The sequence below is a fragment of the Pygoscelis adeliae genome, unplaced genomic scaffold (genome assembly GCF_000699105.1).
Source record: "Pygoscelis adeliae isolate BGI_AS28 unplaced genomic scaffold, ASM69910v1 Scaffold36, whole genome shotgun sequence".
Classification (NCBI taxonomy): domain Eukaryota; kingdom Metazoa; phylum Chordata; class Aves; order Sphenisciformes; family Spheniscidae; genus Pygoscelis; species Pygoscelis adeliae.
Window position 1 is genome coordinate 2,547,619 of NW_008824934.1, and position 26,035 is coordinate 2,573,653.

Genomic DNA, 26,035 nt, shown 5'->3' on the forward strand with positions numbered 1-26,035 from the left:
AAGAAGTAGTTTTTCCTAAACAACGTGCTAAGCAAACCAAAGCTTCAAAACTATTGATCAACATCACAGAATTTTACAGACCCTCAAAAGCTTCTTTACAATAGGGACAACCAAAACATTATTCTGTACATTGATTATCGCCTGCTTTTCCTTCGCATCTGGAATTTATCCTGAGCCATCTGCCTCCCACTCTCTAGAAGCATCCGTGCTACTAGACCTGTGCTCCATCAGTCTCAGAAAACACTTCAACAGGTACTGTAATTCTTGAACTCTTCCCAAGACTGATGAACTGAGCAGGGATCAAGATACAGTTACTGAACAGCGACAAGATATTAACTACTTTGTCACTATTAATATAAAGTTATAACAAAACCTGATTACAAGAGGAAAAAATTCCTCATTTTTCTTATGTTAAAAGGCTCAAATTTTAGAACAGCATTCTGCTTCAAATAAAAATAGCAAGATTACTTTCTTACTGCTGCTCACTTTAGCTATTTACATCTCTCAACCAATTCATAAGCACCGATTACGTACATTTGACAATGGTCAGACCCCTTCTACCCTAGGGCCACCTCCTAACAATATTGGGTTTTCCTTATATAGCTTCTTTTTTGCGGTCTTGTCTTAACTCAGACTGTAAGCTCTTTGGTGCACAAGAATGCCCTGCATTCATACTGCATCCAGTAGCATCATTCAGAAACTTTTAAAAGCTGTAAGTAAATTACTCGAATTTACTTCTGTTAAGTAGGTCTGAGTGACTTCTACGAAGAATTAAAGGCAGACATCTGAATCAAGAGAGAAGGGAAGGGAAAAAACAAATCACTGGCCCTACAGAAATATTTTAGTGAGACTATAATAAAAATCAGTTCCCACTGAAAGCCAGCTTTGTAGAGTTCTCCCAGTAAATAATCTATGCAAGGTTTGTGCACTGACTTTTGAAAGCCACCACAGAACGTACAGAAGGAAGAAAGTCAAATGGCAACTCAGATTGCTATGATGACATTTACAGCAAAATACAGACATGCATGAATATATGTGTGTTATAACATACATATATATGTATATGCTTCTGTTGTATATGCTACATATATATGTATATATATGTATATGCTGTATATATATATATATATAAAATATGCTTCTTTAAAGCTGCAACACTGTTGAATCTAGGTTTCAGATGGGACAAGCCCGCTGTAAGAAAGCCAGCATGGCTCCAGAGCCATAGTACTTCTGCGAATGACAGGGCAGAATACTCAAGAAGTCTTCAAGAGCTGCAGCAGAACTTGCCAAAAGCTGGGAAATGGAAGGCAAAGCTCTGCGCTCTGTACGGGACTCATGCAGCTGTGAAAAGAAAGCACATCTGTAAGACCTGGTACAAAGCAGTCTTCACTTTCACTTCCTGGCTTGTGTCAACTCAGGTTTTAAATAGCTTGTGCATCTGTAAGTACCCTGCCTTTTTATAAAACAGGGTTCACTTTTTCAATAAAAGTGATACCATAAATGGACAGGGAATTTCAGAGAACAAAAAGTGCCCATTTTCACACAAGGCACCATAGTCTATCATACAGGGGCACTTTATGAAATGGTGGATTTTGGATACCACATATCATGCCATGCCATCTTCCCATCTATTTTATTAGCATCTCAGTTTTCTGGTCATGAATGCCACAGAACAGATTGTAACAGTCTGTAAAGCCAATCCGTCTGCAGTACAAAGCGCCCTGGAAATTACTTTGTTTTCTTAAGTAAAGAAAACGACCCTGCACATGAACCTCAAGGTATTAAAAAGAACAGCTAATTTATTCCATTTGCTGATGAAATTTCAGTTCCATATAGTTTTGAGCCTCCTTTGTAACACCTGAAGAGCCAAGTTTCCAGAAAACAATCTGATCAACAATTGTTACTAACCACCTCAAACAGGGGATCTGAGGTCCAAAAAAGCAGAGGAGCAGGTTAGCTATAAAAGCAGAAGTGCACAGCCCTCTAGAAAATTAGGCCACTCAAAAGAGGTACTGCATACCTCCTACTGACACGGATGAACATGTTACCAGCTGTGTTAAAGAAGAAATTAGTACATTATGGGTTACACATCACACAAATGGGCTCAAATCTTCTATTATCAGTAGGAACAGGTCTTGAACTCATGAAGGTGCTCTTCCACCTCCACCAAGTTACTGGGGCGTCCAAAATTTATTTATACTTGAGAAACTTTCAAAGAACATAAAGAATTTCTAAAAATAAAAGGTCATTTCTGGGCAAAAACCTCCGATCATTACCTGCAATATGTTTTTAGAACAAACAATAATGTTGTTTCCTTAACTGGCGGCCTGAACATTTTTTTTTCCTTACCAACAACTAAAATACCAAGAACATACAGGGTGCTACCGCAGTAAAACAAGCGCTTGACTAACATAATGGGAACAAGAAAGAAAGCTAAGCCGGAGTGGTTTTCTATTCATTTTCAGCTTTCTATACGGCACCTACAGGGGAGTTACAGATACTCTGTGCAATAATTATATCTGCCTTTGCAGACTAACCATAGAAAACAATGCTTCAGCTTCCAAAAAATAATTTCCTCCCCACCCCCCCTTCTTCAGCTACCCGATCTCTGCAAGCTACTGCTAAGAGATGCATTAACACATCAGAGCCATCAACAGCACCTCGCGCTGCTGTACCTCAGGGAGATGCATTATCCGAGATCACTTAGTAGAAACCATTGCTTTCAAACCTGCCTCCCCAGGTGAAATTTCCTAATGTGCAACAGAACAATGGCTTGTAAATCTGCCTCTGTTGACTACCTCAGTGTCAGCTCCCACGACTGCACCTCCATGCAAGCGAAACAATGATCTCGGTCCATCTTACATAAGCCACAAGTCAAATGATAGAGTAGAAAGCTGGACTTGCAGTGCTAGTGCTCGATACCAGTACTCGAACAACACTACCGACTTCAAACTTTAACTTGTTTTTTTAAGAATTCCTGTGGTACGCAATACCTACTTAAAGGCATGAAAATAAGATGTTGCCTTTTCTACTGGGTACACAGTAATTTTTCCTCCTTGTTTGCACTCCAGCACTGGGAACAGATCCATCTTAAAGCAAAAAGGACTGTTTGTTTTGCCAGCTCACCTTACAAATGCTTTTTTCTGTGCATGCCACCACCTAAAAGATTTTTCACTTAGGAAATTTGACAGTGTCGAAGAGAATAGTGCTTCTGTTTCTTTTCCCTCTTTGCTCCCTCCAAAAATGTGCAGTAATGCCAAAGCCTCTTTGTAACTTGGAGGGCATCTTTATTTTGCCTCAAGGACAACACGTGTTTTTTTCCTGGCAGCCCTATTGCCCAAGCAGTTCATCTGCAAAAAAATCAGACAAGCCCAGAAAGAATGGACTGGTCTAAGAGGCAACTACTCTGGTTACTGAAAAATAGAAGAGTATACAGGCCATCAGAACTGTCCCAAATCAACAACAGAAAAAATGAACATTAACTTTTGACCAAGTAATTACATTAATAACAATCACAAAACCCATAAGCACAGACAGTGAAAGAAGAGTCATACAACAGAGAAGAGACAGATGTGTAAACAAGAGACCTGACACAGGTTTAGAGTCTCCTGAAAAATGTTACTTTTAGCAAGCAGGGGAAAAAAAGCTTTTATAAATGCCAGGAGTAGGATAATGCAGCAAAAAGGACAAATATTTTTTTTATAAGCGCCAGAGTTAAATTTACGTGTTTCAATCTGGCTCATTCTCTGCTTATTACTTTTGGTCATTTAATATATATAAGCACTTTATTGGCAAGCAACTCAAACATAAATAATAGCTAATGATGACTGCCTATGGTTTCATTAACTTCTGGTTGAACTTTTCAAGGTAATGCTATAAACACTAGATTACTATCCTGTCATCTAGAGAATCACCATTTTTAGCATTAACTCTGCCATCTAAATTTTGAACCACCGTGACATTATGTATGTATACAACTGCAACAAAAGGAATCAACACAAGTGTACTTATATACAGCAGCTTCTGCATCACCGGACAGGATTTTAGATTAAAGAAAAATTCTGAATGTGCACGTGCCCAAAAACCTCATTTATATTACAACAGTCATTAAACAACGCTAGATCACAGGCAAGCCTTATTACCATAAAGTCTGCACATTAGCACGAGGTTTCAAGTTTCTACTACGGCTTCTCAGCAGAGCTGCCATTTTCTGTCTGCGTGATGTTGCAGATAAATTCTCCTTTTGGCATGGCTCAGCTGTCAGGCACCTCTGTTCTGTAATGAACCCATGAATTACATCTTGCAGCTCTGACATCTCTGGTCTTGCTCATCAAAATATTGTTCTTCAATTGTAATTTATAACTTAATTTAAATGTCCCTTTTACTGTGACCTTTTTAAAACAGAATGGCATTGCATCTGGCAGCTTCTACTTCAGCAAGGCATCCTTTTGCAATTACAGTCATTATGATCTCTGTTGAAAAGCCCATCTGAGTTACGCTGCATTCATGCTACAATATTAAATAATTGCAGTCCATTAAGAGCACTGTTAGATTCCAGAGTCTTTTTCTCTAAGGAAAAATTGCTACTATACAGTGAGAAATTAGTACTGAACTACTTTGAAATCTACCCAGAAAAGCCAATAAAAGCAGAAGGGATTGTTCAGCCAGAACACACTTTTGTAGGGATGCAGCCATGTCCAGCATTTATAGGACAGCACTGGAATTCAGGAGTTCTCCAGGTTCGAGTGCTGGCTCTTCCACCGAATGATCCCTGGTCATGGACAAATCACGTCACTTGTCAGGGCACAAAGATATAAAGCCTGACCTGCCAAACGTGAAGTAGATACTACCAATATTGCAAGAGCATTTTAAGACTCAAGTAATAAAGATGCGTCAAAAGAAATTTTTCACTGCTGCCAAGCAAGATACTTCAGTGGAATTGTAAAAGAAGATGGTATTTGCCTGCCGCTGCACTAGTGATATTTACATAACATCCCTATTTAAGCACCAGTTATTTTAATCTATGCAGGCTTAAGGACATTGTAATTATTAATGAGTGATTTGCTCCTCTCACTGAAGGGGACAATGCTCAAGATAGCCAGTAGCTCTCTGTAAAACTGTAGCATGTTTAAGAGGGCAGGAAATAAAAGGGAGAGAGAAGGAAAAAGACAACAAGGAAAATGAAAAGCAGAACAAGAATTATTGCCATGTGGCTTGAGTAGCTAGGTCTTTTGGTGCAATTACTCTAATCCAAGCACCTAATCTAATAGAAAATGTAGTTCAGGCCACTTCTTTCAGTAGCAGAGCTGACAAATTTCAGTTTGATGCAGATACTCTTTATAGCTACAGACATCTTACCCTACCATCAAATGGAATATGCTCCATAGCAAATATATCTCATTAGGTGAAACAGCAAAATCTATTTTCAGATTTGCAGCATTCTTTAAAGCGCTCATCCTCCAAAATGGCAAGATTTGATTTTTATCAACCATGTCTGATACCCAGCAAGACACTAGCCCCAAATGCCCTTTAATTCCAGGAATTTCCTTCCCCCCTCCTCTTTGAAACTCTACCTCCTCCCCACCTGCTGCAACACACCAAACAATTTGGACCAGAGGGAAAAAAAAAAAATATACTGCCCTCTCAGACAACAAAACTACTTTGCTGAGCTCCCTCTGGTGCCCAAGGACAACGGAACCTTGAACCAATCAAGGACCTAAACTATCCAACAAAAAGACTGCCCAACAATCATGTTTTGCCAACGTGCTGTCACAGCTCACTGGGAAGTTTTGATTTATAACTAGTTGACACAGCTTGGCCTGCAACAGAATTTGAAACCAACAAAAAAAGGTGACAGAAATCAGTAAGCTACTTCAAGGAGAAAATTACTGCTAGCTCTGTTTTTTTAAATATCTGATTTGTGGTATTGGAGAACTTGAAAAAATAGAAATCAGTCCCCATTGCTTTGGGGGGGGAAGCAACTTCCACCTCTTCCCCCCCAGTTCTAATCCATTTTAAGCTTCTAAAATAACTCTCATTGCTACAAAGTGATCTAGATGCTAATGATGGAAATGAAAAAGCCAGATGCTCGTGTTACATCCACTTTTCACACACTGGTACTGCCAGGGCTCTGCCGAACAGCTGAAAATACAGTTGCAAAATACAGAACAGTAGAGGGAGCTAGCTGTGCCAGCTGTTTTTGTGGGTCAACACAACAGGCATGGCTAGTGCTCCACAAGCATCCAGGGCAAGAACTTGACAAATACCTGCAAAACTTGCAACAGCATTTAAAAAAAGAAAACTTTCAAAAAAAAAAAAAGAAAAGAATATTTTACATATTCCAAAACAATTTTAAAAAGTAACCATGGCAGTAATTTTTCACCCTTTTTATCTGCCCGTTTCAACAGTTTCTCCAGAAAGGCTTCCTGACTCGTCTTACAAATAGTGCTGAATGAAATAGGATGAATGAAAATTCAAAGTGGCAAAATTGTCTTACGCACTAGAAGTGGCTTCATTTTCCAACATGCCCAGGCAGAGAGTGATGGCCCCTGCAGTGCTATGCTACCTCATCTGAACCATGAGAGTAGCTGTTAATTAAGACTCATCCAAAAGGAAAACTAGTAATAATAAGAAATGCTAACATATATTTAAATAATTTTTTATGCTTTCAACCTTGTCTGTAGTTAATGAACAAGAAAATCTGGTCTAAGGGCAAGTTAAAACAGGGAGTAATTTGTCTGGGTGACATCTTACTTAGAACTGAATTTCCTTAAACCAATATTACACTGTCATGTTTGTCACTCATAATGACATGTTCCCATGTAACAGTGTGTTATAAGAAGTCAGAACAAGGCTATTAGTAAAGAAAGATTTATACAATATTAGCATACAATTGTTTTGTCTTTCTTCCATGTAGTAGTATGCAAGCTGAAGTGGTGGTATTTTCTTACCATATGAGGATAAATAGAGTTGCTGGCTTTTTGATTTCTTCAGCAAAAATAACACGCACAAAGTGACCAAAAACCTGATATCTGCTCTTACGCACTGAGTTTGCACACTGTCATTTCCAATTTCTTTTCTACGGTCTGCTGTTTTATATAACTGATGCTCACACTTACTCTTGAATCAGAACAACGGGTAAGGCAGAACACCAAGAATTATTCTGGAACTTTTTTAAAACTGAGAACAAGGAAATAATTTAACTCCTTCTTGACCTGGATTCTTTGAGAAAAGAGCTGTAGAAACTCTGAACAGCAGGCATAGGTCAAAAGCAGCAAAGGATAAAAGAGGTCATGAGTTTCTGGCTTTGTGTTAGTATGGAGCACAAAGAGTGTCTTAAAACAGATCCGATACTAAATCGGAGCTCTGGAGGACAGCGGCCAAGAAATGGGAGGAAGGACGGGGAAGAAACTACACCAAGATTCACCCCAGCTCTCACTCCACAGTACTTGCCAGCAGTAGCAACTATGTTTATGCTCAATATTTACCATGTTACGATCTTTCCATGGATTGTCAGAGCTAGGGCATCAGCTTTCTACCACAGAGCAGGACAAACTTTCTGAGCTTATTTTTTTTCCAAACCTATTTGTCAGCCATTTCTGCTCTCCGAAATCACTGTTGCAGTATTAAACGCTTCTTTTGATAGTTCTAATCTGCAGGGCTTGCCAGCTCCAATCCTTGTAACAGGCCCTCATCACGTTAAGACATTTGAAAATCAATTCTTCCAGCCTTTGCATACCTGAATTCTAGATATGGCGACTTCCTAACATCCTCGAAAGTTTTTGCCTACTCGTCTGTAAGACGAAGCCATGACTTCAGTGAAGTTCTAACATTACCCCTATGGTGCAAAGTGAGATGACGACAGGGGAAGAACCCCTTGCTGCTCCTCCTCCTCCCTACATACAGCTCAGCCTCAATCAGCTTCTGCAATGCTTCCTAATACAGTGCTCTGTACTGGGACACCAGTAACTCTCTCACTTTCTTTTAACGATACCATCAGAAGCAACAAGCTCTCATTTCTTTAGAGAAAGCGAACAGCTCTGAGCAATAGAGGTGAACGCAGAGGTTTCACTTGTGTGCCACAACCAGCTAGGTGTAGAAACAGATGCGGGCTTCTGCCTAAAATGGACGTGGTATTAAGGCACACAGGAGGCGGTACCAGCTCACTCGGATTGTTTCACTTAGCTCTATTTCTTGCATTATGAATGAAGGCACGTTCAAAGTGCTAAGGGATCCAATACAGCTGCAATTACCACAGCCTAACAGAAATGTGGGGTTTTAAAATGAAAACGTCTTTCTCCTACCTGTTAACTTTGAAAAGGACATCCTTAAGTTTTAACTAAGGGCAAGCCACCACAAATCTTTCCACCGAAAGAATGGTTTGAGATGTTCCTACCTCCTCAGTTGTGCTGATTCAACTACTCAATAGCTGTCCTACACACCGCACACGTGAAATGATGTTACTTTAGAGTATCCCACAAGTGGTGCACGCTTTATTTTGAAAAATGAACAAAACCACGAAAGCACCACTTTGGAGGTCACATTTAAGTTTTCATAACCAGAACACTGTCAAAAAGCCACGAAACGCTTCTCTCTATTTACAAGATACCTTTGCAGATCCTTAATAAGTCTACAACGATCATGCCAAAATGCTCCTATACAACTCTCACAGTAGACAAAGTTGTGAGGGTGGGATAAGAAAAGGAAGAAAAACACTGAGGGAAACACCTGTGAAAACAATAACAGTTATTCATATGAAGACAGACTAATAAAACTTCGGCTATTGTGTGTATGTAGCAAGCTATGTAACAAGCTTCCATAAGGTCCTTCTGTGCATCATGTTTAAAGAACTACCACTCTGATACAAGCGCATGTAAATATTTGTTTTCCATCTCAAAAAAACCCCACAGCACACAGTGGAGCTGGAGAGGTACTGCTTGCTAAGTTTGCATGTTACTTTCTCACATGTACAAAACCAGGTTTCAAAATGATTGACCTTTAACTGACTTGCCTATAAGCTCTCTACCATTTAAGAGTTTACAGCATTTCTAACAAATGCAACAAAAAGGGACCACTAATGACGTATTAGTGGAAATTAACCTGGAGGAAGTTACAGACTCACAGTACAGTTATCACTTCTGAATTTAAACTGCAGAAGTGATTTACATGGCTCTGGATATTAAGAGAAGGGCTCATCCTATTACATTTGAAGGCAAAAACTCCTTTAGATTCCGAAGGAGCAAGACAAAAATTACTCCAGTGATCCATATGCCATTGAAATGAGCCTTCCCAGGGCTGAAGTGTGATTTTAAAAATTGGGCCTTAAGATCATGTCTGTAAGTTTTCTGGTATTCTTTGTTAATCTGATCTTTAATGCTTCCTGATCTGAGAGTTAATAAAGGCAGAACTCAATGTCATTTCTGCTTTTAAGAACATTTAAACTACTTTCTGTTACTGTTTTTCCCAGGGCGATACTGAACTGCATGGGAAAAACTTAACCTGAGCTGTCTGACGCTGCAAGCCACAATCCAATAATCTGCTTAAATGTTCCGGCGCAGTATGTTAGCTTAAAAGTATGACGTGGACAAGAAGGATGTTCTCCGTAACAAGCACTAGGATCACACCGCTGAGAAGTTCGGTCCTGCAACAAAGGAACACTCAAGTATTGAATTTCCTATGTCTAAGAGGAGTTTTGCAAAACGTAATGCCAGAAGTGGAGTCTCTACAGGAACGCAGGAGAACAAGGACACACAAAGAAACAAATAAAAATACAGTTCCACCTGCTTGTCTGAACATGCTTGAATTTGATCCTGCCACAGAACTTAAGTGCAGGGTTGTCTTTATTTTCATTTGAAAACTGGAACTCCTTCTGCCCATGCTCCACCATAAGTATTACAGATGGCCCAGGTTACCCACCTTTGCATATGTTACAGAAGAAATTTATCCACAAATAAAACATATTGGCACCACAATTGGCCATTTAAAAAAAATGCTTCCACAAGACTTTTTTCTTCCTTCTACACAAGAGAACAAAACAGGGTGCCAGATGCTTTTCCACACTGAACATTAGAGTGGGCGATGCACTTGCAAGTAAAGAATACTAAGCAAAATAAGGTAGTTAATTAAACTAGCCCGACTTGGAAAGGGAATGAATTCTAAGGTTTTCAACTGATTTCCAAATTCCAATTAGCTTGGAACAGACAAAAAAACCAAAACCAAACTAACCCACAACTGGCTGATTAAGTCCTGGCTCTCCTGCATGATTTTCTTACTAAGGATCTCCACAGGTATCTTGTAAATATAGTGTTTTGAGGGACTTTTTTATGGTATTCTGATTACTAAAAAGTGATGCCTATCCACACTCAAAGCCCAAAAGCGCTAAAAAGGCAAAGTGAATTGCTACCAAGTATTAATTATAAAACTCTCACATCAACCATGCTGGCTCTCAGAATGCAATGATGTTGTCCACAGTGACCCAAAACAAGGTTTGGGAGTAATCCAAATTAGCATTTCGATTTCCCTTTTCACTTATTAGGAAGAGTTCTGCATCAAAGCAATGTGGTTCTCCGGTTCACAAGATAGGAGGAACTCGGTAGCTATAAAAAAATTAAAATGTTTCCGTCACCTACGATTTCACCAATAAAAATGGCTTCACGCATTATGGTTCAATTATGAAACTGGAAAAATAAAAATGTACTGAATATGCATGTTTTCGTTTCACATGACTAATATTTTAAGGTCTAACGCATCGAACGGCCTTTGTTAATGAATATTTAAACAAAGCACAAAAACCAGCTAGTTTTGGAAAGCCAGCCAAGTTCAGCTACCTGTTCTATGGTACTGTAACAAAAAAGCCCCTCTAAAAATACCATGGTGAAAGACTTTCAGGAACCAACGTGTCCTCCTCTGTACCTCTCAGTATGACAGCCAACACTCATCAGGAAGGCAACAAACTCCAAATGAAAACTTTATTTCCTTCCTAAGGGTTACAATGACAAATGGGGCACCAAATCCCAATAGCCAAACAAAGGAACAGGAGTTGAAATTTACCTGGAACATTAAGTGAATAATTATTTCAATGAGCTGATATATATGTTGCATTGTGCCTTTCATGATCTTCATTTCTATCTGGTATAATTAACGATAAATCCTTCTGGGGGCTACACCGTCTGTTATTACATAAATAAAATACTAGCAAAAGAGCTTGTCAAGACTGATTTATATGAAGTGCTGCTCTGAAGTTTATTGGATTTCCATAATAAGAAATCATACCGTATCAATTTTTTTCACATTAGTCTTCTGGGTTGCATACGATCATTTCTAAACAAAAACACAACTTAGGGCAGGGTAATATTCTCACCAATTATTTATCAGACAAATCTGATATGTTTTAAATAGATGGTGAACAGAAAAAGGGCATCATTTTGTCAGGACAACAAATTACCTATCTAAACTGTTTTAAGTTAGTCAAAAAAGTACGCTCTCAGAAATAAGTCAAAGTTTCTTAAAATATCCCACCTGACAGAAACTATTGTTCATAAGAAAACACTTCTCTAGAAAAATTCAAAGTGAACAGGGAAAGCATCTTCACTGGTTTTATAAAAATTGCGATGAGCAGTATTAGTACACAGAGTAGATTTTTGAAGCATGAATAAACCAAACATCATAGAAGCCTAAGGACCTTTCAAGAGTCATTAAGGTCAAACCTTGCAGACTCTACTTTCTTGGAAGTCCGTGTTCAGGCAGACTATTTAATAGGAACTACACTGTGTCAATACAGGGTTGAAAACTAGCCCAGAGAGGAACGGAGGACTTGCACCACAATACCTACAAAAGAGAAACTTCAGCAAAGCTGAAGTTAATGAGATGATTTACAAGAACACCACAGGGTAAGTCTTACTGCCGTACATTAAGGTGTCATAGTGGGGGGAAAGGGAAGTCACGACAACAGCAGTCAAAAATATTACACACAAACAAGGTTCTTAAGAGGATAAATTAAGAGTTTGTCTAGTGCTTTTATTTCAGAAGTGTGAAACCCTCCCCCATCCAGAAAATGAATCAGCAGTGACTTTCTAAAATAGATGTGCACTAGAAATACAAAGATAAAAGAATCAGAAAGGCAGAAACAAAATATTTTGGGACTAATCTAAGTCTCGGAAGCAAGAAGTCTACAAGTGCAACTACAGGCTCCTTAGACTCCCAAGTGATTAAAGGGGGTAATTAAAGTAGATAGCGAAGCAGTGAAGTTAAACGTATTTTCTGCATTAGTCTTTTGTTATAGATGACAAGGGGAAAGAAATTCCAATTCCAAAAGCTCTTTGACAATTACTGGCCTTAACAGAGATTTGAGTCTCTAAGAAGGGTGTTAGGGAACAACTTAGAAAACTCTAGAGTGGTAAGCCACCCGAACCAGATGGCATCCACCCCAAGAGAAAGGAAGGAAATAAAATGTAAAACAGGCAAGAAACTGAAGTGGATGAGCAATACAGACTTAACTGCAATTCTTATCAAGCAGTATAAAAATCTTTAACACATTGGCTATCTTTAGGAAAGGAACCAAAGGACTAAGATTTATACATTCACCTCAGTTCTGAAGCACACTGTGAAGCAACACTTGACTTTGCAGATGTCAAAGTCAGAACTACAAGGAAGCGTTTAATTTGGGTACAGAATTTGATCCTGGATTTCAGCTGCTTACACATGCAAGTGTATAGACTATATTTAAACAATTTTGCAGAATAAGAATGAAAGTTCTGTTGCTGTTTATTTAATAAGTATTACAGAGGCACATTTTAGATCTTAATCCTATTTTACTCCTGTCTCTTCCAGGAAACAAGACAAAAATTGATGCACTCTATGAAACACATGTAATCAAATAGATACAGAAATAAAACAAAAACCAATGCGAGTGGTTTTGGTAAGCTAACGTTACATAACTAACATTTTTCATGTTAAGAATACAAGCATTTTAACTTTAGTGTAGATATCTTTATACATACCTAATCATGGACTTGACCAGTTACAAACCAGTTCTACAACTTACACAGATTGAGCTTCTTTTTAACATTCTGAAGTATTTAAAAGCTTCGTGTAATGAGATGCTTCACTGACAGTAAAGAATCAGTTAAGCATATTTAATGTGATTAATTTGACAAAGTCAGTTCCACTCACTTTAATAAAACAACCAAATAACAATATGGTTAGGATACTTCCTCTAAACAAACAGATAATCAGTTCTCTGTTGCAGTAATTATCACTCAGTTTCTGATGTGTATCACAGCCATCTACAAGCTTTTAAGAATTTTTAAAAAAATGGTTAAAAACTATGCAACTGTAAATAATTAAAGCATAGCAAGCAGAGGCAGACATAATATTGTGGTCATTAGCTGGTATTTAACATTAGCCAATTTGCAGGAGTACAACATACTAACTTGGTTTTTGTTGGTATCACTAGTTTTATTTTTTGCTGAACGAAAACAAATTACTTGAGCCTCAAGCATTGTGAACAAAGTAATGCATGAGTCGCTGTAGATAGTTACGGTGCTGGACACTGAGGCAGAATATGCTTAAAACTACTTTTAGGAAAGGAGATCTTTAAAAATTAAATCTGAAGCTCCACACTGCATCCTCCCTTGGCAGTTTCACAAAAAACATGCTCAGCTGAAGTTGCTCCCAGCTTCCAGTCCGACCAGCTGTACGTGGGGTCTGTATATTTCTGTTGTGATTGCCCCTAAAACATTTTAACAGATTTAGCTAGAAACTCATTCAGCAAATGGTACATCCTATCCTTTCCACAGCTTTCACAAGTGCATGGGATTAGAATGTAGCCAATAACCATGAAAATTACAGGACAGAACTCAACTGTTCATACCTCCAAGATACATTTTATGTATAATAGGTGACATAAAAAGAGGAAGAACAGAAATTGTTTGTTGGTAGAGTCAGCAGATCTGTCTATGTGTTTCTTTAGAGTAACATATGACCAGTTACACGTAATTCCTTTTACTATATTTCAGGAAGGAAACAATGAAGACACAACAAAGGTCAGCTTACAGTCACTACCACCACAATTCTCCAAAAGCTGCAGATAGGGCTCTGGGGAAACAAACAACTATAGATTTCACTGTGTTATAAAAAAATATTGAATGACAGACAAGTTTCTTCAGCTTGATCTTAAAATACCATTTCATGGTTTATTGATGTTAGTGCCCCCCCACCCTCCCCAAAACAGTTAATTGTTGTGGCTGCACTGAAACTATGTGAGCATCTCAACATACATTCACATCTATATAACTAATCAGTAATGCTTTACTTACACACATTATGTTTATGCAAGAGATAACTGGACATACATGCATCCAAATATAAATTATTATGAAGACTGGATCACGAGTGGAACAAGTTCCAGACAGTCATTACCACATACATGACACTACACAACTGATGGCATTATCAATTTTCCTTCTAGGAAATAACTATTGTTTTCCTACAGCTAGAAGCTAGCTGGACTGAATGAAAGGACCAATAACCAGGTCAGGTGTCAGCTGAGTAAGTAACAATTCCAGCTGGTGTACTTGCTCCGAGCAGCTTCCCATACAGAACATTCACTAGCTGTCAACTTAAAGGCACCACCCAAAAGTTGATCACTGAAGTTCTGTAGGTTAGCTTTTTGAAAACTAGTTGGTATTTGAAAGGAAGTTATGATATCCTAGGCTACTATCATACTCGTATTGTGGTCCCAAAATCTATTTTACCTGCTAAGTATTTTATGCACTACATGCTTTAAGTAGTCCAGAAATAAATGGAAAGACTGTTCTTCCATTCAGTGGTTCTATATACTTACTGTATTGAGTGCGTTAAGTGTAGTGTCATCACGGGAGGCTGCAACACAACCATCTTCTGTGGATCCTCCATCACACATGCCTGCAAAAGCTGCCATGCTCCTTTATAGTTTGAGGGGAAAAAAGTTTAAATTCTTCAGCTACTGTTTGATGCACACATCATGCAATACACAAATAGTATATTTACACCTTAAATCACAAATTTCAGGGCCTTGTGACACCGTGGAAACAAATAAAACAAGGCACCACAAGCAGTGCCATTTGTTATGCAAACCTGAGTCACCTCAGCATATGGAATAATTAATCCAAAATTAAAGTCCAATCTAAGTGGATTTCATCAATTAAAAACCTGCACTGCAGTAGTACCAAAGCCTGATCAGGATTATGGAAGACATAACCTCCAGACATGAGGACAGAGTCTCACCAGAGACAGCAAACCTGTTGTTGTAATCTTAGTTTCATTATGTTAGAAAACTGACTTAAATTGCAGATTCCCCCATCCCTGCATTCTTGCAAACTACAAGTAATTTACTCGTACTCTGAATTATTGTGAGGCCCACCAGTGCATCTTATCAAACTACCAGGCATACCAGAGATCTGTATGAAACTGAAATGCAAACTAGAACTCCTCCAAAAACACGTTTAGTCTCTGAAGGAATTCTCTGCTATCACGGCTATTCCACTCAGAGCAGTTACTTCCCTTGTTACATGGTACATATCCAATGCTCCTTCTGTCATGCTAAACACATACTGCTGGCTTTGCATTTTAAACCCAAAAGCCACAGCCCGTGGAAAGATTCTGTGTTGGCCCAACATCAAATCAGAGCATTCTTGTCTCGAACTAAACATTCCAGCTTATCTGGTTGACACCATGCTACACCAAAACAGAATAGAAAGGAGTGACCGTAGCCAACTGCGCATACAGGGCAGTTCACATTTCCACTACAGCATTCTAAAGACATTGGTAGTATCTTGGCTGAAATTACCTTGCTGCCCTAAGGTACATAAGTAAGTCACAGTCATTGACTCCTGGCATCCACACAAGTTCTTCGTGCTGTGTCACTGTGTCACCATCTGGGGAAGGAAACGGCTGCAGATCAGGAAGCTTAGCCTAGAAAAAAAAAAAATGCAGAGTTCATACAGACATTACAGTTGTTAACAACGTTAGGAGGACGCACAAGTGTTATCAATAACAAGATTTGTAAACTCTCTGGAATAATATGATCTCATAGATGGAACATATTCAGACAACAGGTGGTGAAGCTATTTGATCCAAGTTTCAGAAGTTTATGAGGAAATTGGGTCATCAAGCCCCAATCTATTCATTTTATCCAGCATTTCTTCTTTTAGAAGGGCAGTTCATTTTCTGACAGTTATGCAGGGTTAGCACCACCTCAGTCCACCACCAGTGAAGCCCTTCTGTGTATAGACCAAGTGCAAGCATGTCTGCAGAAACACCACAGCTTTGAAGTAAACCATTTTGTACTGCATATGTAGTCCTCCATTATATATAGAAGTCAAACATTTTTGGACAATTCGCCCTCAAAGAGACAGTTAGTTTTCATTTGTCAAAAAGATGCTGTTACAACTCCTGCCTGCCAGGCTAAAACATACTCATATAACATACTAATATGAAAGAAGGCAAGAATGTGGCTACCATATGTGTACCATTTTAAAAATCAGTAAAAACACATACACATTTGACACTAAGTTTAAAACTAAGTCCTCAGTAAATCATTAAAACTCTAAAGAGAAACAAAGAAATTTCCTGAAAGTGAGATAGCTCAATGAAATGAACTCTGCCACTAAGTAAGTATCACACTGTATCCAGAGACCCAATTAGCACCTTTAGTCATCTACTGCTATGGGATGAGATAGCTGAGAGCCTCTTCAGAAACAGCTTTTAAGCCCTATAATTACCTCCTATACTTACAACGTTAAACATATTTGAGAGGCAACATTTATACATAACCAGTAATTACAAGTCGAAGGTTCAGATGTCTTTCATGTTCTGCTCTTTAATCTGTACTTTATTTTACTTCTTGCCTGGGAAAATGGATGTGTCATTGAACTTCTCTTCTGGAAAAGGATAAGCAAGCATCATACCAAGATGAGATTTCTAGGAGAGCTACGCATTCTAGCAACCAGGGTGCTTTCACAAAGTAACGTTCATCCTTATGTACACTAGGAACATGCTTAATTACTAGAGTTACTCCTAAGAGCAACCTCCTTTTGAAGTAGCAACTTCCTCTGGTCATTAATTTGTTAGCCAAAAGTTTTCATAGGAGAACATTTAGTAGAGACCCACTCTCCTCCTCCTATGCATGTGAATTTTGAGAACAACTGCAGTTCTACAAAACATTTACCTTTACTTGTGTCCCTACTTGCTATTATGATACAAGCAGTTGTCTGAGGTATCGTGCACTAAGTATCAAAAAAACCCAACAGTCCTCTAGCATCTGTAACACGCACCGTTGAAGGAAAATAAAGGCAACAGATATTCCTCAGAAACCACTATTGGGATCTCAGGTTTCTGGATTCTGCTACATATACCTTATTCTCAATAAGGCAGGTGGAGGAGTGTATCCATTCCCTGAGATAACAAAGCCCAGTGTGTAGATGAGACTATTTTTACACTTTCCACAGAATGAATCAGACTACAGAACAGAAAGCGGCAAGTATCATCTTCAATCTGACTTCCTACTGCAGCCTACAATCAACCATTCATATATCTTAAGATTATACCTTATACTAATTAACAGGACGAGATTATATCCTCTTAGCAATGACAGTTGTCAGAAACATAGATGGCTCAGCAAATGAGTGAAAGAACAATGGAAGCTTAAAATATTAAGCAAGAAAAAAACCCAAGTGTTCCAAAGCAGTGGACCTTCTTCCTACTTTTTCTCCACCCATAAATGCATCTGGTAATTATACCTTACAGCACAGGTGACTAACACCTGCCAAAATATTAGGTGACAATTTGAGATGAAAGTTGTTTTGAAGGTATCATTTACAGTACTCTTATTATGACTAGTGAAAAGATTAATTTTTGGCTTAATTGCCAAGGACTTTTTTCCCTCTAAATGCAAAACATCCTTAAGAATGTTACAGAGGTTCCATAAATGTTTACTTCCACTAGTTATTAAACAAGATTTTAAAGACAGTCTGAAAGAATATTCATCACGTGGATAGTACAAAGTCAATTCCACAGGTAAACGAGAGCACTCAGTTCCTAGTGACAGATCTGGCCTTATGAACCAGAGTAAGTTGTACGTTAATGCTCTTCAAGGATAGATTATTTTCGATGCTTATGAAGGATTTTCCTTAAATTAGAACTAACATACCAGGAACAAACTAACATCTAGAGTCTTAACCTTATTCTGCTTCCCAGTGTTTGAACACATTCAGCATGCTTTCTCAATTTCTATTTTAACAATCCAAATGACTTAAGGCACTGGTCTTAAGAACTTACAGTTCTTACTGCTTCTCACAGTCAAACAAACAATACAACTGGGGTCTCCCTATCTTTAAAAATCAAAACTTCTCCTCTCTACGGCAGCAGAAAGTGACAAGAAAGCCTGCATAAAAAGCTTCCTGGGAAATACAAGATACTATAATTATAATATGACTTCTGTAGACTATGGATAAAGGGAGTATTTCAATAATCATCCAGAATTACCATGCCTCCTAGTTAAAAAGAATTTAAACTGCTTTGTATGAAAATTATGCAGGTAAAAGGGTGAGGACCAGCTAACCTCTTGAATGGCAGGGGCAGAATGTTGGTACATGGCAACACAAGAAGAAGGTATTTAGAAAGAGGTCTATCCCTAACAGCTGCCAAAACTGCTCCAATTATAAATACTAATTTCATTTTTAAGATGACTGTTGAATTACTAAATACACAATGGCCCCCTGACTTTCATGCTGAAGTACCACAGTGGGCCAAACTCCTTTAACATACAAAAATAAGAAGAGAAGGTGTGCAGACTTCAAGTGTAAACACAAGTCAATGAGGAAATGCAAAGCCACAGACATGACACCAGACAGAGCACGCTCAGAGACAAACACAAAAGAGAGCAGGTTTACAGGGAATTCTGCATTAATGACAGCGACTTTAACAGACATGCTTAAAAGCACTGTATCCTGTGTTAAAAGATGAATACATACATAAATATATATGTATAGTTCAACACAGCTGCTCTATAGGAAACAAACCTTTTTCAGGTTTAAAGTTCCCCCATCCTTCTAATTTTGTAATGTTGTTCTTGGAAAACTGCTGACTTTTTTGTATCACTTCTATAAGAACTCCATTTTGTTTAAATACATAGATTCACGAAAAGGACTAACTGTTATAAGCAACATACTACCAACTGGACAATTTTACTATGCAAATTAAAATTAAAAGATCTACTTTCAATATAACTGGAAAACACCAAATTAATTTTTTATAGTTTATTAAAAACATTGCTTGGTGAAAGCCAGCCGAGAATGCATTCATTTTTAACTCCAGAACGTGCCCAATAATAGCTGAGATTTCTCCTTCATTTCCAGTAGTCACTCATATTTCTTCAATCTTATTCTAGAATCAACCCAATAGCACTTCTGCTAGTAAAAATCATTAACATATCAACATCTGACATAGAAAAATCTCATTAACTGAGTTCAGGAATTCTAAAGAACTCCTGATGAATCTAAAGAAAGTCATTGTATTTGAATGCATACAATTTTAAATAAGTGTCCTCTGAACAGTTCAAGTGGCAAAAGCATGCCCTCTGGATATTAGAATACGAACAAAATCCCTTACCTGATGGCTGGGTCCAACTCTGATTTCACCTTGGGTACTGTTTAGCCTCCTAATATATAAAGAAAAAAACAGTAACAAGAAAGAGTTATAATTAACGAAATTTAGGATCATATGCTGTATTTTTTTGTCACTGCATTTCCAATGCAAATGGAAGCGAAGCAAAAAGAATGCATTATTAAGAAACAAGAATTCAGGTGCATTACAGGCCACACTGCAAATGGCAAAAACCAAGAGGGCAATAACCATTCAAGTTACTTTGGATCTCACATGCAAAATTATCTAGCTCTTGTTTTAAGAAGTTAAAATTATTATTGCTGTTATTAATTCATTCACTGAAATCGCACTAATTAGCATGACACAGAAGCATAGAAAATCTGAAAAGCAATAAAAATATGCCTTATAATGTTTGTAGAAGTGAATTTAATTCAATTAATCCAAAAAGGGCTTCCCTTCTACTCAATACAGTTGGCCCTCATATTTTTCCACTATTTTGAAAATATATTTATATAAAAAACTTCAAGTTCCAAATGAACTGTCCTCCATGTAATGAGAATTATACTCTGAAGGGCTCTGGGCTGCTCACACCATTGGTTGGAGTTACTGAAACATCACATTACATGGTAGAAGAAAAACTATTTTTTCATGTTGCAATAGAATCACCCTGGCGACAACAGAAGTTAAAGGTATGCCAATATAAACCAGAATAACACATCTGACATGACAGAATTTATTTTTCTTCCTAAATTTTGAACAGACTATACAGAATAAACAAAACTTTATCACTGAGGAGTGCCCTTTGACCCCTTTTCTTTATTAAATACATTACAATATAAGCAACAAGAAGGCACACGAACAAAAATATTTACTGGAAATACTGACTTCTCAAGGACTACCATTGTGACCATGTGACCTCTCTGCTGTAATCTCACATACCCAGCTCTTGTCAAGAGCCAGCTCACTAGAGTCTATAAAGGCACTTGTATTGGTATTTGGGATACTGAACGCAGCTACAGTCTGAAAACTTAAATGACCCTCCAAGACTCTTGTAAAATAGCATTAAAGACGACAACCGAATCCAAGGAAACTCAATATCCTTAAGATCAACATTCTTCTTTTTCTATAAATTGTTCTTATGTAAACAGACATCTTTTATTTATATTCTGCACATTACATTAAAAGGACAACAAAATTCAGAGATGTTATAAGACAAACTTTTGAATTTAACACTTCAATAACAGCAAGACATTTAAGTGAGTCTCAACACACTAGCAAGGAAGAGCACGTGCATAAGCCTAAGAGATCACCACCTTTAACCTGTGAACAGCAAACTTGAATTAATCTTGCAATTTGCTGTTACAGGAATAATGACATCATTTTACAAGTAAGCTGACACCCTGCAGGATTTATTCTTCACCCTGCTGTGTTCATGGTGATCATAAGCAATGACGGAGAAAGAGTTTCCTTTAAACTTTAAAAATTAAGATCACAACCGTAAACTGCTAGCCCTGAGCGAAACTAACAACCGATAGCCCAAACCATTAAATACCATTTGAAGTCAGAAAGGTCACTGGAGGGTTTGACATGATCGTTTGCATATCTTCACGAACATCTTCACCTCAAAATTTCAAGGTATATTGCATATGTATATTAAGTTAAACTTCACCTTACTGACCATTCCGAACTGTTATTCAGTGGTGCACAAGTGGGTAAACTACAGCAGTGGATCTGAATGGACCTTATCCAAGACAACATGACAGGAGAACCTGTCAGACAGGAATAAACACAGGTTTTGTAATACTCAATCTTACGTCGTGACACCTATGCAATGCTACCTTCCTGGTAAGCAGATCCACTCTAAAATAAGTGCCAAAAGTCTCCTGAAAAGAACAAGAACACGTCAAAATGTTTTTCTCAAATGCACGTTTTTGCAAGACATGATCTGACACCGTTCTACTGTTTTCAGGTTATGCAAGGAAATGACTGAACGAGAAAATCTATTTTATATTTACAACAAAGTTATAAATTAAATGCTAGGGTACATACATTTTTTTTCAGCTACAAGGTGTCAGAATTTTTCCCTGTGAGGAATGAAGGGGAAACTGACAACAGAAAATGATGATGCTCCTCCTTTATTCCCAGAATTCATTTTAAAGCCTTGCACATCTCTACCGGTCAGTGCAAGTCAAACTTAAAACATGTCTATGCAGTTTCTGCCAGCTACAAGACTCCACACCAGCCAAAGGCCACACAAGTAGCTTTTATACTTAAACAGAAAATTAAGCTATTATACTGTTAGATAGGAAAAAACACAGCACCCCAAATATCCCCCAATTCCCAATTTCTTCAGTTGCATCACACTGAATATGATAAATTTAAGAATCAAGACTGATTATAGGATGCTGGAGCATCCTATAAGTAATTGCAAAGATAAAAGCAAAGCTTTGGATGGGACTTCTGCTCCTAACTATTCATGTGGAGTTAGCTGGGGAAACTCAGTGGGGCTATCCAGCCACGATTCCTCACACGAAAATGAAGTGTCGGGAGAAATATTTCTGTGTGCCTTTTCAGCACTCATCTACCATTTCCTGATTATATTCACACCCTAGGGGTACTCCCTCCCCCTGCCCCAAAAGGTAAGGGCTGGACTGAATCAAGCTGCTGTGCAGGAAGCTCTTTCAGACTGCACTACATCACACTGTTTTTTAAAAGGGCACAAAGCTGACAGCTCTGCAAGGGCACACAATCTGTTAAATAATTTTTACTGTTTCCACGTCCCCAGGAATGGGTTTGCAAATGGAAAGAAAATTCTCGCTATGGAAACTAAAATGCACTGTAGATTTTTAAGCTAAATTATATTGGTGGAGAGCAATTACAATAATAATGGAACGGCACTCTGCGTTTATTCCATGGGAAAGAAAAAAGAGGACCCAACACTGTATATGAAATCTGACACAAAAGAAACTGATGTAACAAAGCAGTATCCATAGCAACAACAACTTAATATTTCAGTCCTCTTCAGCTGCAGTGGATTAAATATAATGACAAGATGTTCCCTTTGAAAAGTAACCTGTTGCCATGACAACGTTGTATTCTGCAAAGTAAACAGGGGCTGGTCAGAAAGGAGATGGAAGCCTGCGACTGAATATCAAAAAGGCAAGAAGCTTCTGTAGCAGAGCAGGGCAAAACAAGCACAGTCTAATCCAAGAGAGGCTTGTTCCAAACAGTTTGGAGAGAAGAGAGAGGATGTTCAGTTCAATAAAGCTTTGTCCTTTCAGATCTAAAGCAACGGGGGAGGTTGGAGGTTCAAGGCCAAAAGCAGCACCACTGAGAGAAAACAGTTCAGAGGTGAGGATGAGAAAGGAACAGGAGAGAGCACAGGGTGGTGCAGAGCTTTAATTTATCAGCTTTAGAAAGAAGGAAAGAGAGGAAGTAAGGCTGGCAACAACAGTTCCTGAATGATTTCCAATACAGAAACAAATTTAACCCTCTCTGTTTATCATCTACCTCCTTATCTATACTGTACACCAGACTCATACCATTTACGCAAAAGCTGGCACAACTGGTAGCCTTTGTCCATGAGAATAACGCAGCATTGCAACGCCATTAAGGACCGAAACATGGCAACAAAAGAACTGCCACAAGACAGAGTTTGAGCTGCAGTGGAGTACACCAGATCAGCTTTGAGGATAACTCGGGTTCAGGACTCGCAATGCCAACTGCCATTGCAGTATTGCCAGAGCCATACAGGATTCAAGGCTGGAAACTCGCAGCAAAACTCTCCAGAGTTTGAAGGCAATGGCAAAAGACATCTGCAGATTTCTGCGTAGCACTTCTCTGCATTGTCCTATCTTTGTCCTATCCTTGACACGAATCCAAGTTAGTTCTTTACCCAGCACATTTAGCTAAGATCTTTGCTAGGAAGCCAGGCTTCTGAAAGAAACTACACAGGCTGCATACGTAAGGTGGACCGTCAAGGTCAGGGATCACCTGTACAAGGTGGAATCTTAGAAATTGTGATACTGCTTCTTTCATGTTTTCCTTTTTGCTACCAAAGTTCAGCAAGAAACATGCTATGCAGTAATTGCACATTTTTATACTGACTTGCCTGAGACGGGGGTGAGGGATACTGCAGTATCACATGGAACCAACTATGTTCTTCATCAGTTCATTTCACCCAGCAACAGACACGGTTTAATTTCGTTCTGCTGCGGTCACCACGCACTCCATGCTCTGCACCACATCCCGCACTTCCACTGGCTTTCTGAAACACCTGCTACTAGCCAGCAACAGCTCGGAAAACATGAAAACCACTTAATGGTAGCATTAAGTTAAAAAAAAAAAACCACAACACCAAAACAAAGCACCACAACCCAAACGTCACATATAGGACAGCATTCTGTGCTACCCCTTTAACCACTCTTGGCATAGTCATTCCTGATTCCGTATATTGAGGTGATCTGTAATTAAACTAGAGGCATGCTTCAACAGAAAAAGGTTTTTAAACCAGCCAAAATCGCTCAGCCACAGACTACCTCTGAAACAGTCTTTCAGATTCTCTTCAGAGCTTCTCCAAAGAGGGTTTTCAAAACCAACTTGCTAAAAACCACTGCCTACTGCAACATATGCGTATCACTAAGGCAAACTTCACAGTGCCAAAGAAGTTTCAACAATTAAACTAGACGCACTATCAGTCTAAGCAGCTCTCACATCCTGGAATACAGCCTGTAGGAGGGGACAGGGCTCTCAAGTTGAGGCCAGAAGGGGTACCAGAGCAGCGATTACTATGCATTCAGCCATCACAGTGTGAGGACAGATTGTTAGCTAAGGAAGTGTGCAAGAACAGTTGGAAGAGGTCATTATTTTTATACGACGAAAGATTAAAAGAGGAAAGACACAGCTTAAAGCTAGGATATGCAGGGGTTTGGGGGGGCTGGTTTTTTTGGTTTTAATAAGCAATAACAAGCTACAGCACTAAACAATGAACTTTGAGATTTGGGTTTATTTACAAAGCCTGGTAAGAAAATCAATGGCTTAATAAATAAAACCAAAACCAGATTAGATATACAATATCACAGGCAGAATAGATTGTAAATTGCAATCATACACTTTAACATTTGATGTAGCCAAACAGTCACTATTATTGGCAAGATAATCAGTTACATAAATTGAAAGCGTGATACACTAAGGCAATTCCTAGACATTTGTGATTTCTGTAAAATGAATATAAATCTGAAGTAGTCAGGAAAGAGAAAGTCTCAAGAAAAGGTTTTTAATAAAAATCCTTTTATGCAAATGGTCCAATACCCAAGATGAAAAAACTGCTCTTCAGAGGAAGTTCTAAAAACATCTGGCAAGGATCATTTTGTTCCATCTCTGGAGGGACAAAACCAGAGAGAACAAAATTCCTCCGCTCCAACGTCGGCTGTTAAAAAGTAGTTTATCAGGGCCTGAAAGGGACTGGCATTACATTCAAGAGATCCGTTTGGTAGGACATTCTGTTTCATTTTATTCTGTGCATCCATAAAACCAAATTCAGAACCTCCCTTGCCATGCTCCTCCCTCATCCGATGCTACTCAGGCTCTGTCTGCAAAGACTTAACTATTAAAAAAAAAAAAAAAGCTTTACATACATTTGCTCCTCTGCAGCACTAATGAAGTCAAAAGATTTCACCACAGTGATGCAAAATAGACTGCCCACAAACACAATAAGCCTCTGTCATACACCACAGCTCTTTTCTTACTTTCTCCAAGCATCTGCTTATGGTCACTGTTGGGAGGCAGGATACTGAGCCAAATGGTCTTCCTGGGTCAAACTGAGGATCCATTCTTAGGCATGTTATGTTCTTCCATTACACAGTTCAAAATACAAAAGGGACAATGAGGTTCAGGCCATTCAACCTTTAACCAAAAAAAACCCGTAACTACCACAAACCTGCGAGTTAGGTGCCTAAGAATAACAGAACTGGCTTCTCTCCCCCCCCCAAACAAACAAACAGCATGTCTTGCTTAAAAGACAATGAGTTAGTCACATTGTTTTGTTTTCATTATATGGGGACCTATATCAGTTTACAGATTAAACAGTGGCTTGTTAGCTTTTTCCAATAAAAATTTTACTTCAAGTTTCCCAATTTCATGCGTCCAGCTTGCACTTGGTGCCTTAAATTTTTTTTAAGCAATATTTTAAAATCCCTTTTCTAGACAAAGTATCTTAATGCTCAGAAAATAATATTGCTAATGGTAAGCCTCTAGTAAGTTTAAGTTTTGTTTAAAACCTGTTGTAACAGTGTGTTATAATAAAAAAAATGCATGAGCAATTTTGTGTTCCAAGTGAAAAAACCAAACCCGTATTTCAGGCAAATGAACTTATACGGGAACGTTTCTAGTGATT

General features: G+C 38.4%; 1 protein-coding gene across 1 annotated transcript in view; it reads right to left on the reverse strand.

Moving 5' to 3' along the window:
• RERE (arginine-glutamic acid dipeptide (RE) repeats) overlaps positions 1-26,035 on the reverse strand; it is a 181,432-nt gene that overhangs the window by 86,378 nt on the left and 69,019 nt on the right. Inside the window, 3 exon segments of the mRNA XM_009325270.1 lie at positions 14,843-14,942; positions 15,827-15,951; positions 19,648-19,696. Of these exon segments, the coding sequence (XP_009323545.1) occupies positions 14,843-14,942; positions 15,827-15,951; positions 19,648-19,696 (274 nt within the window).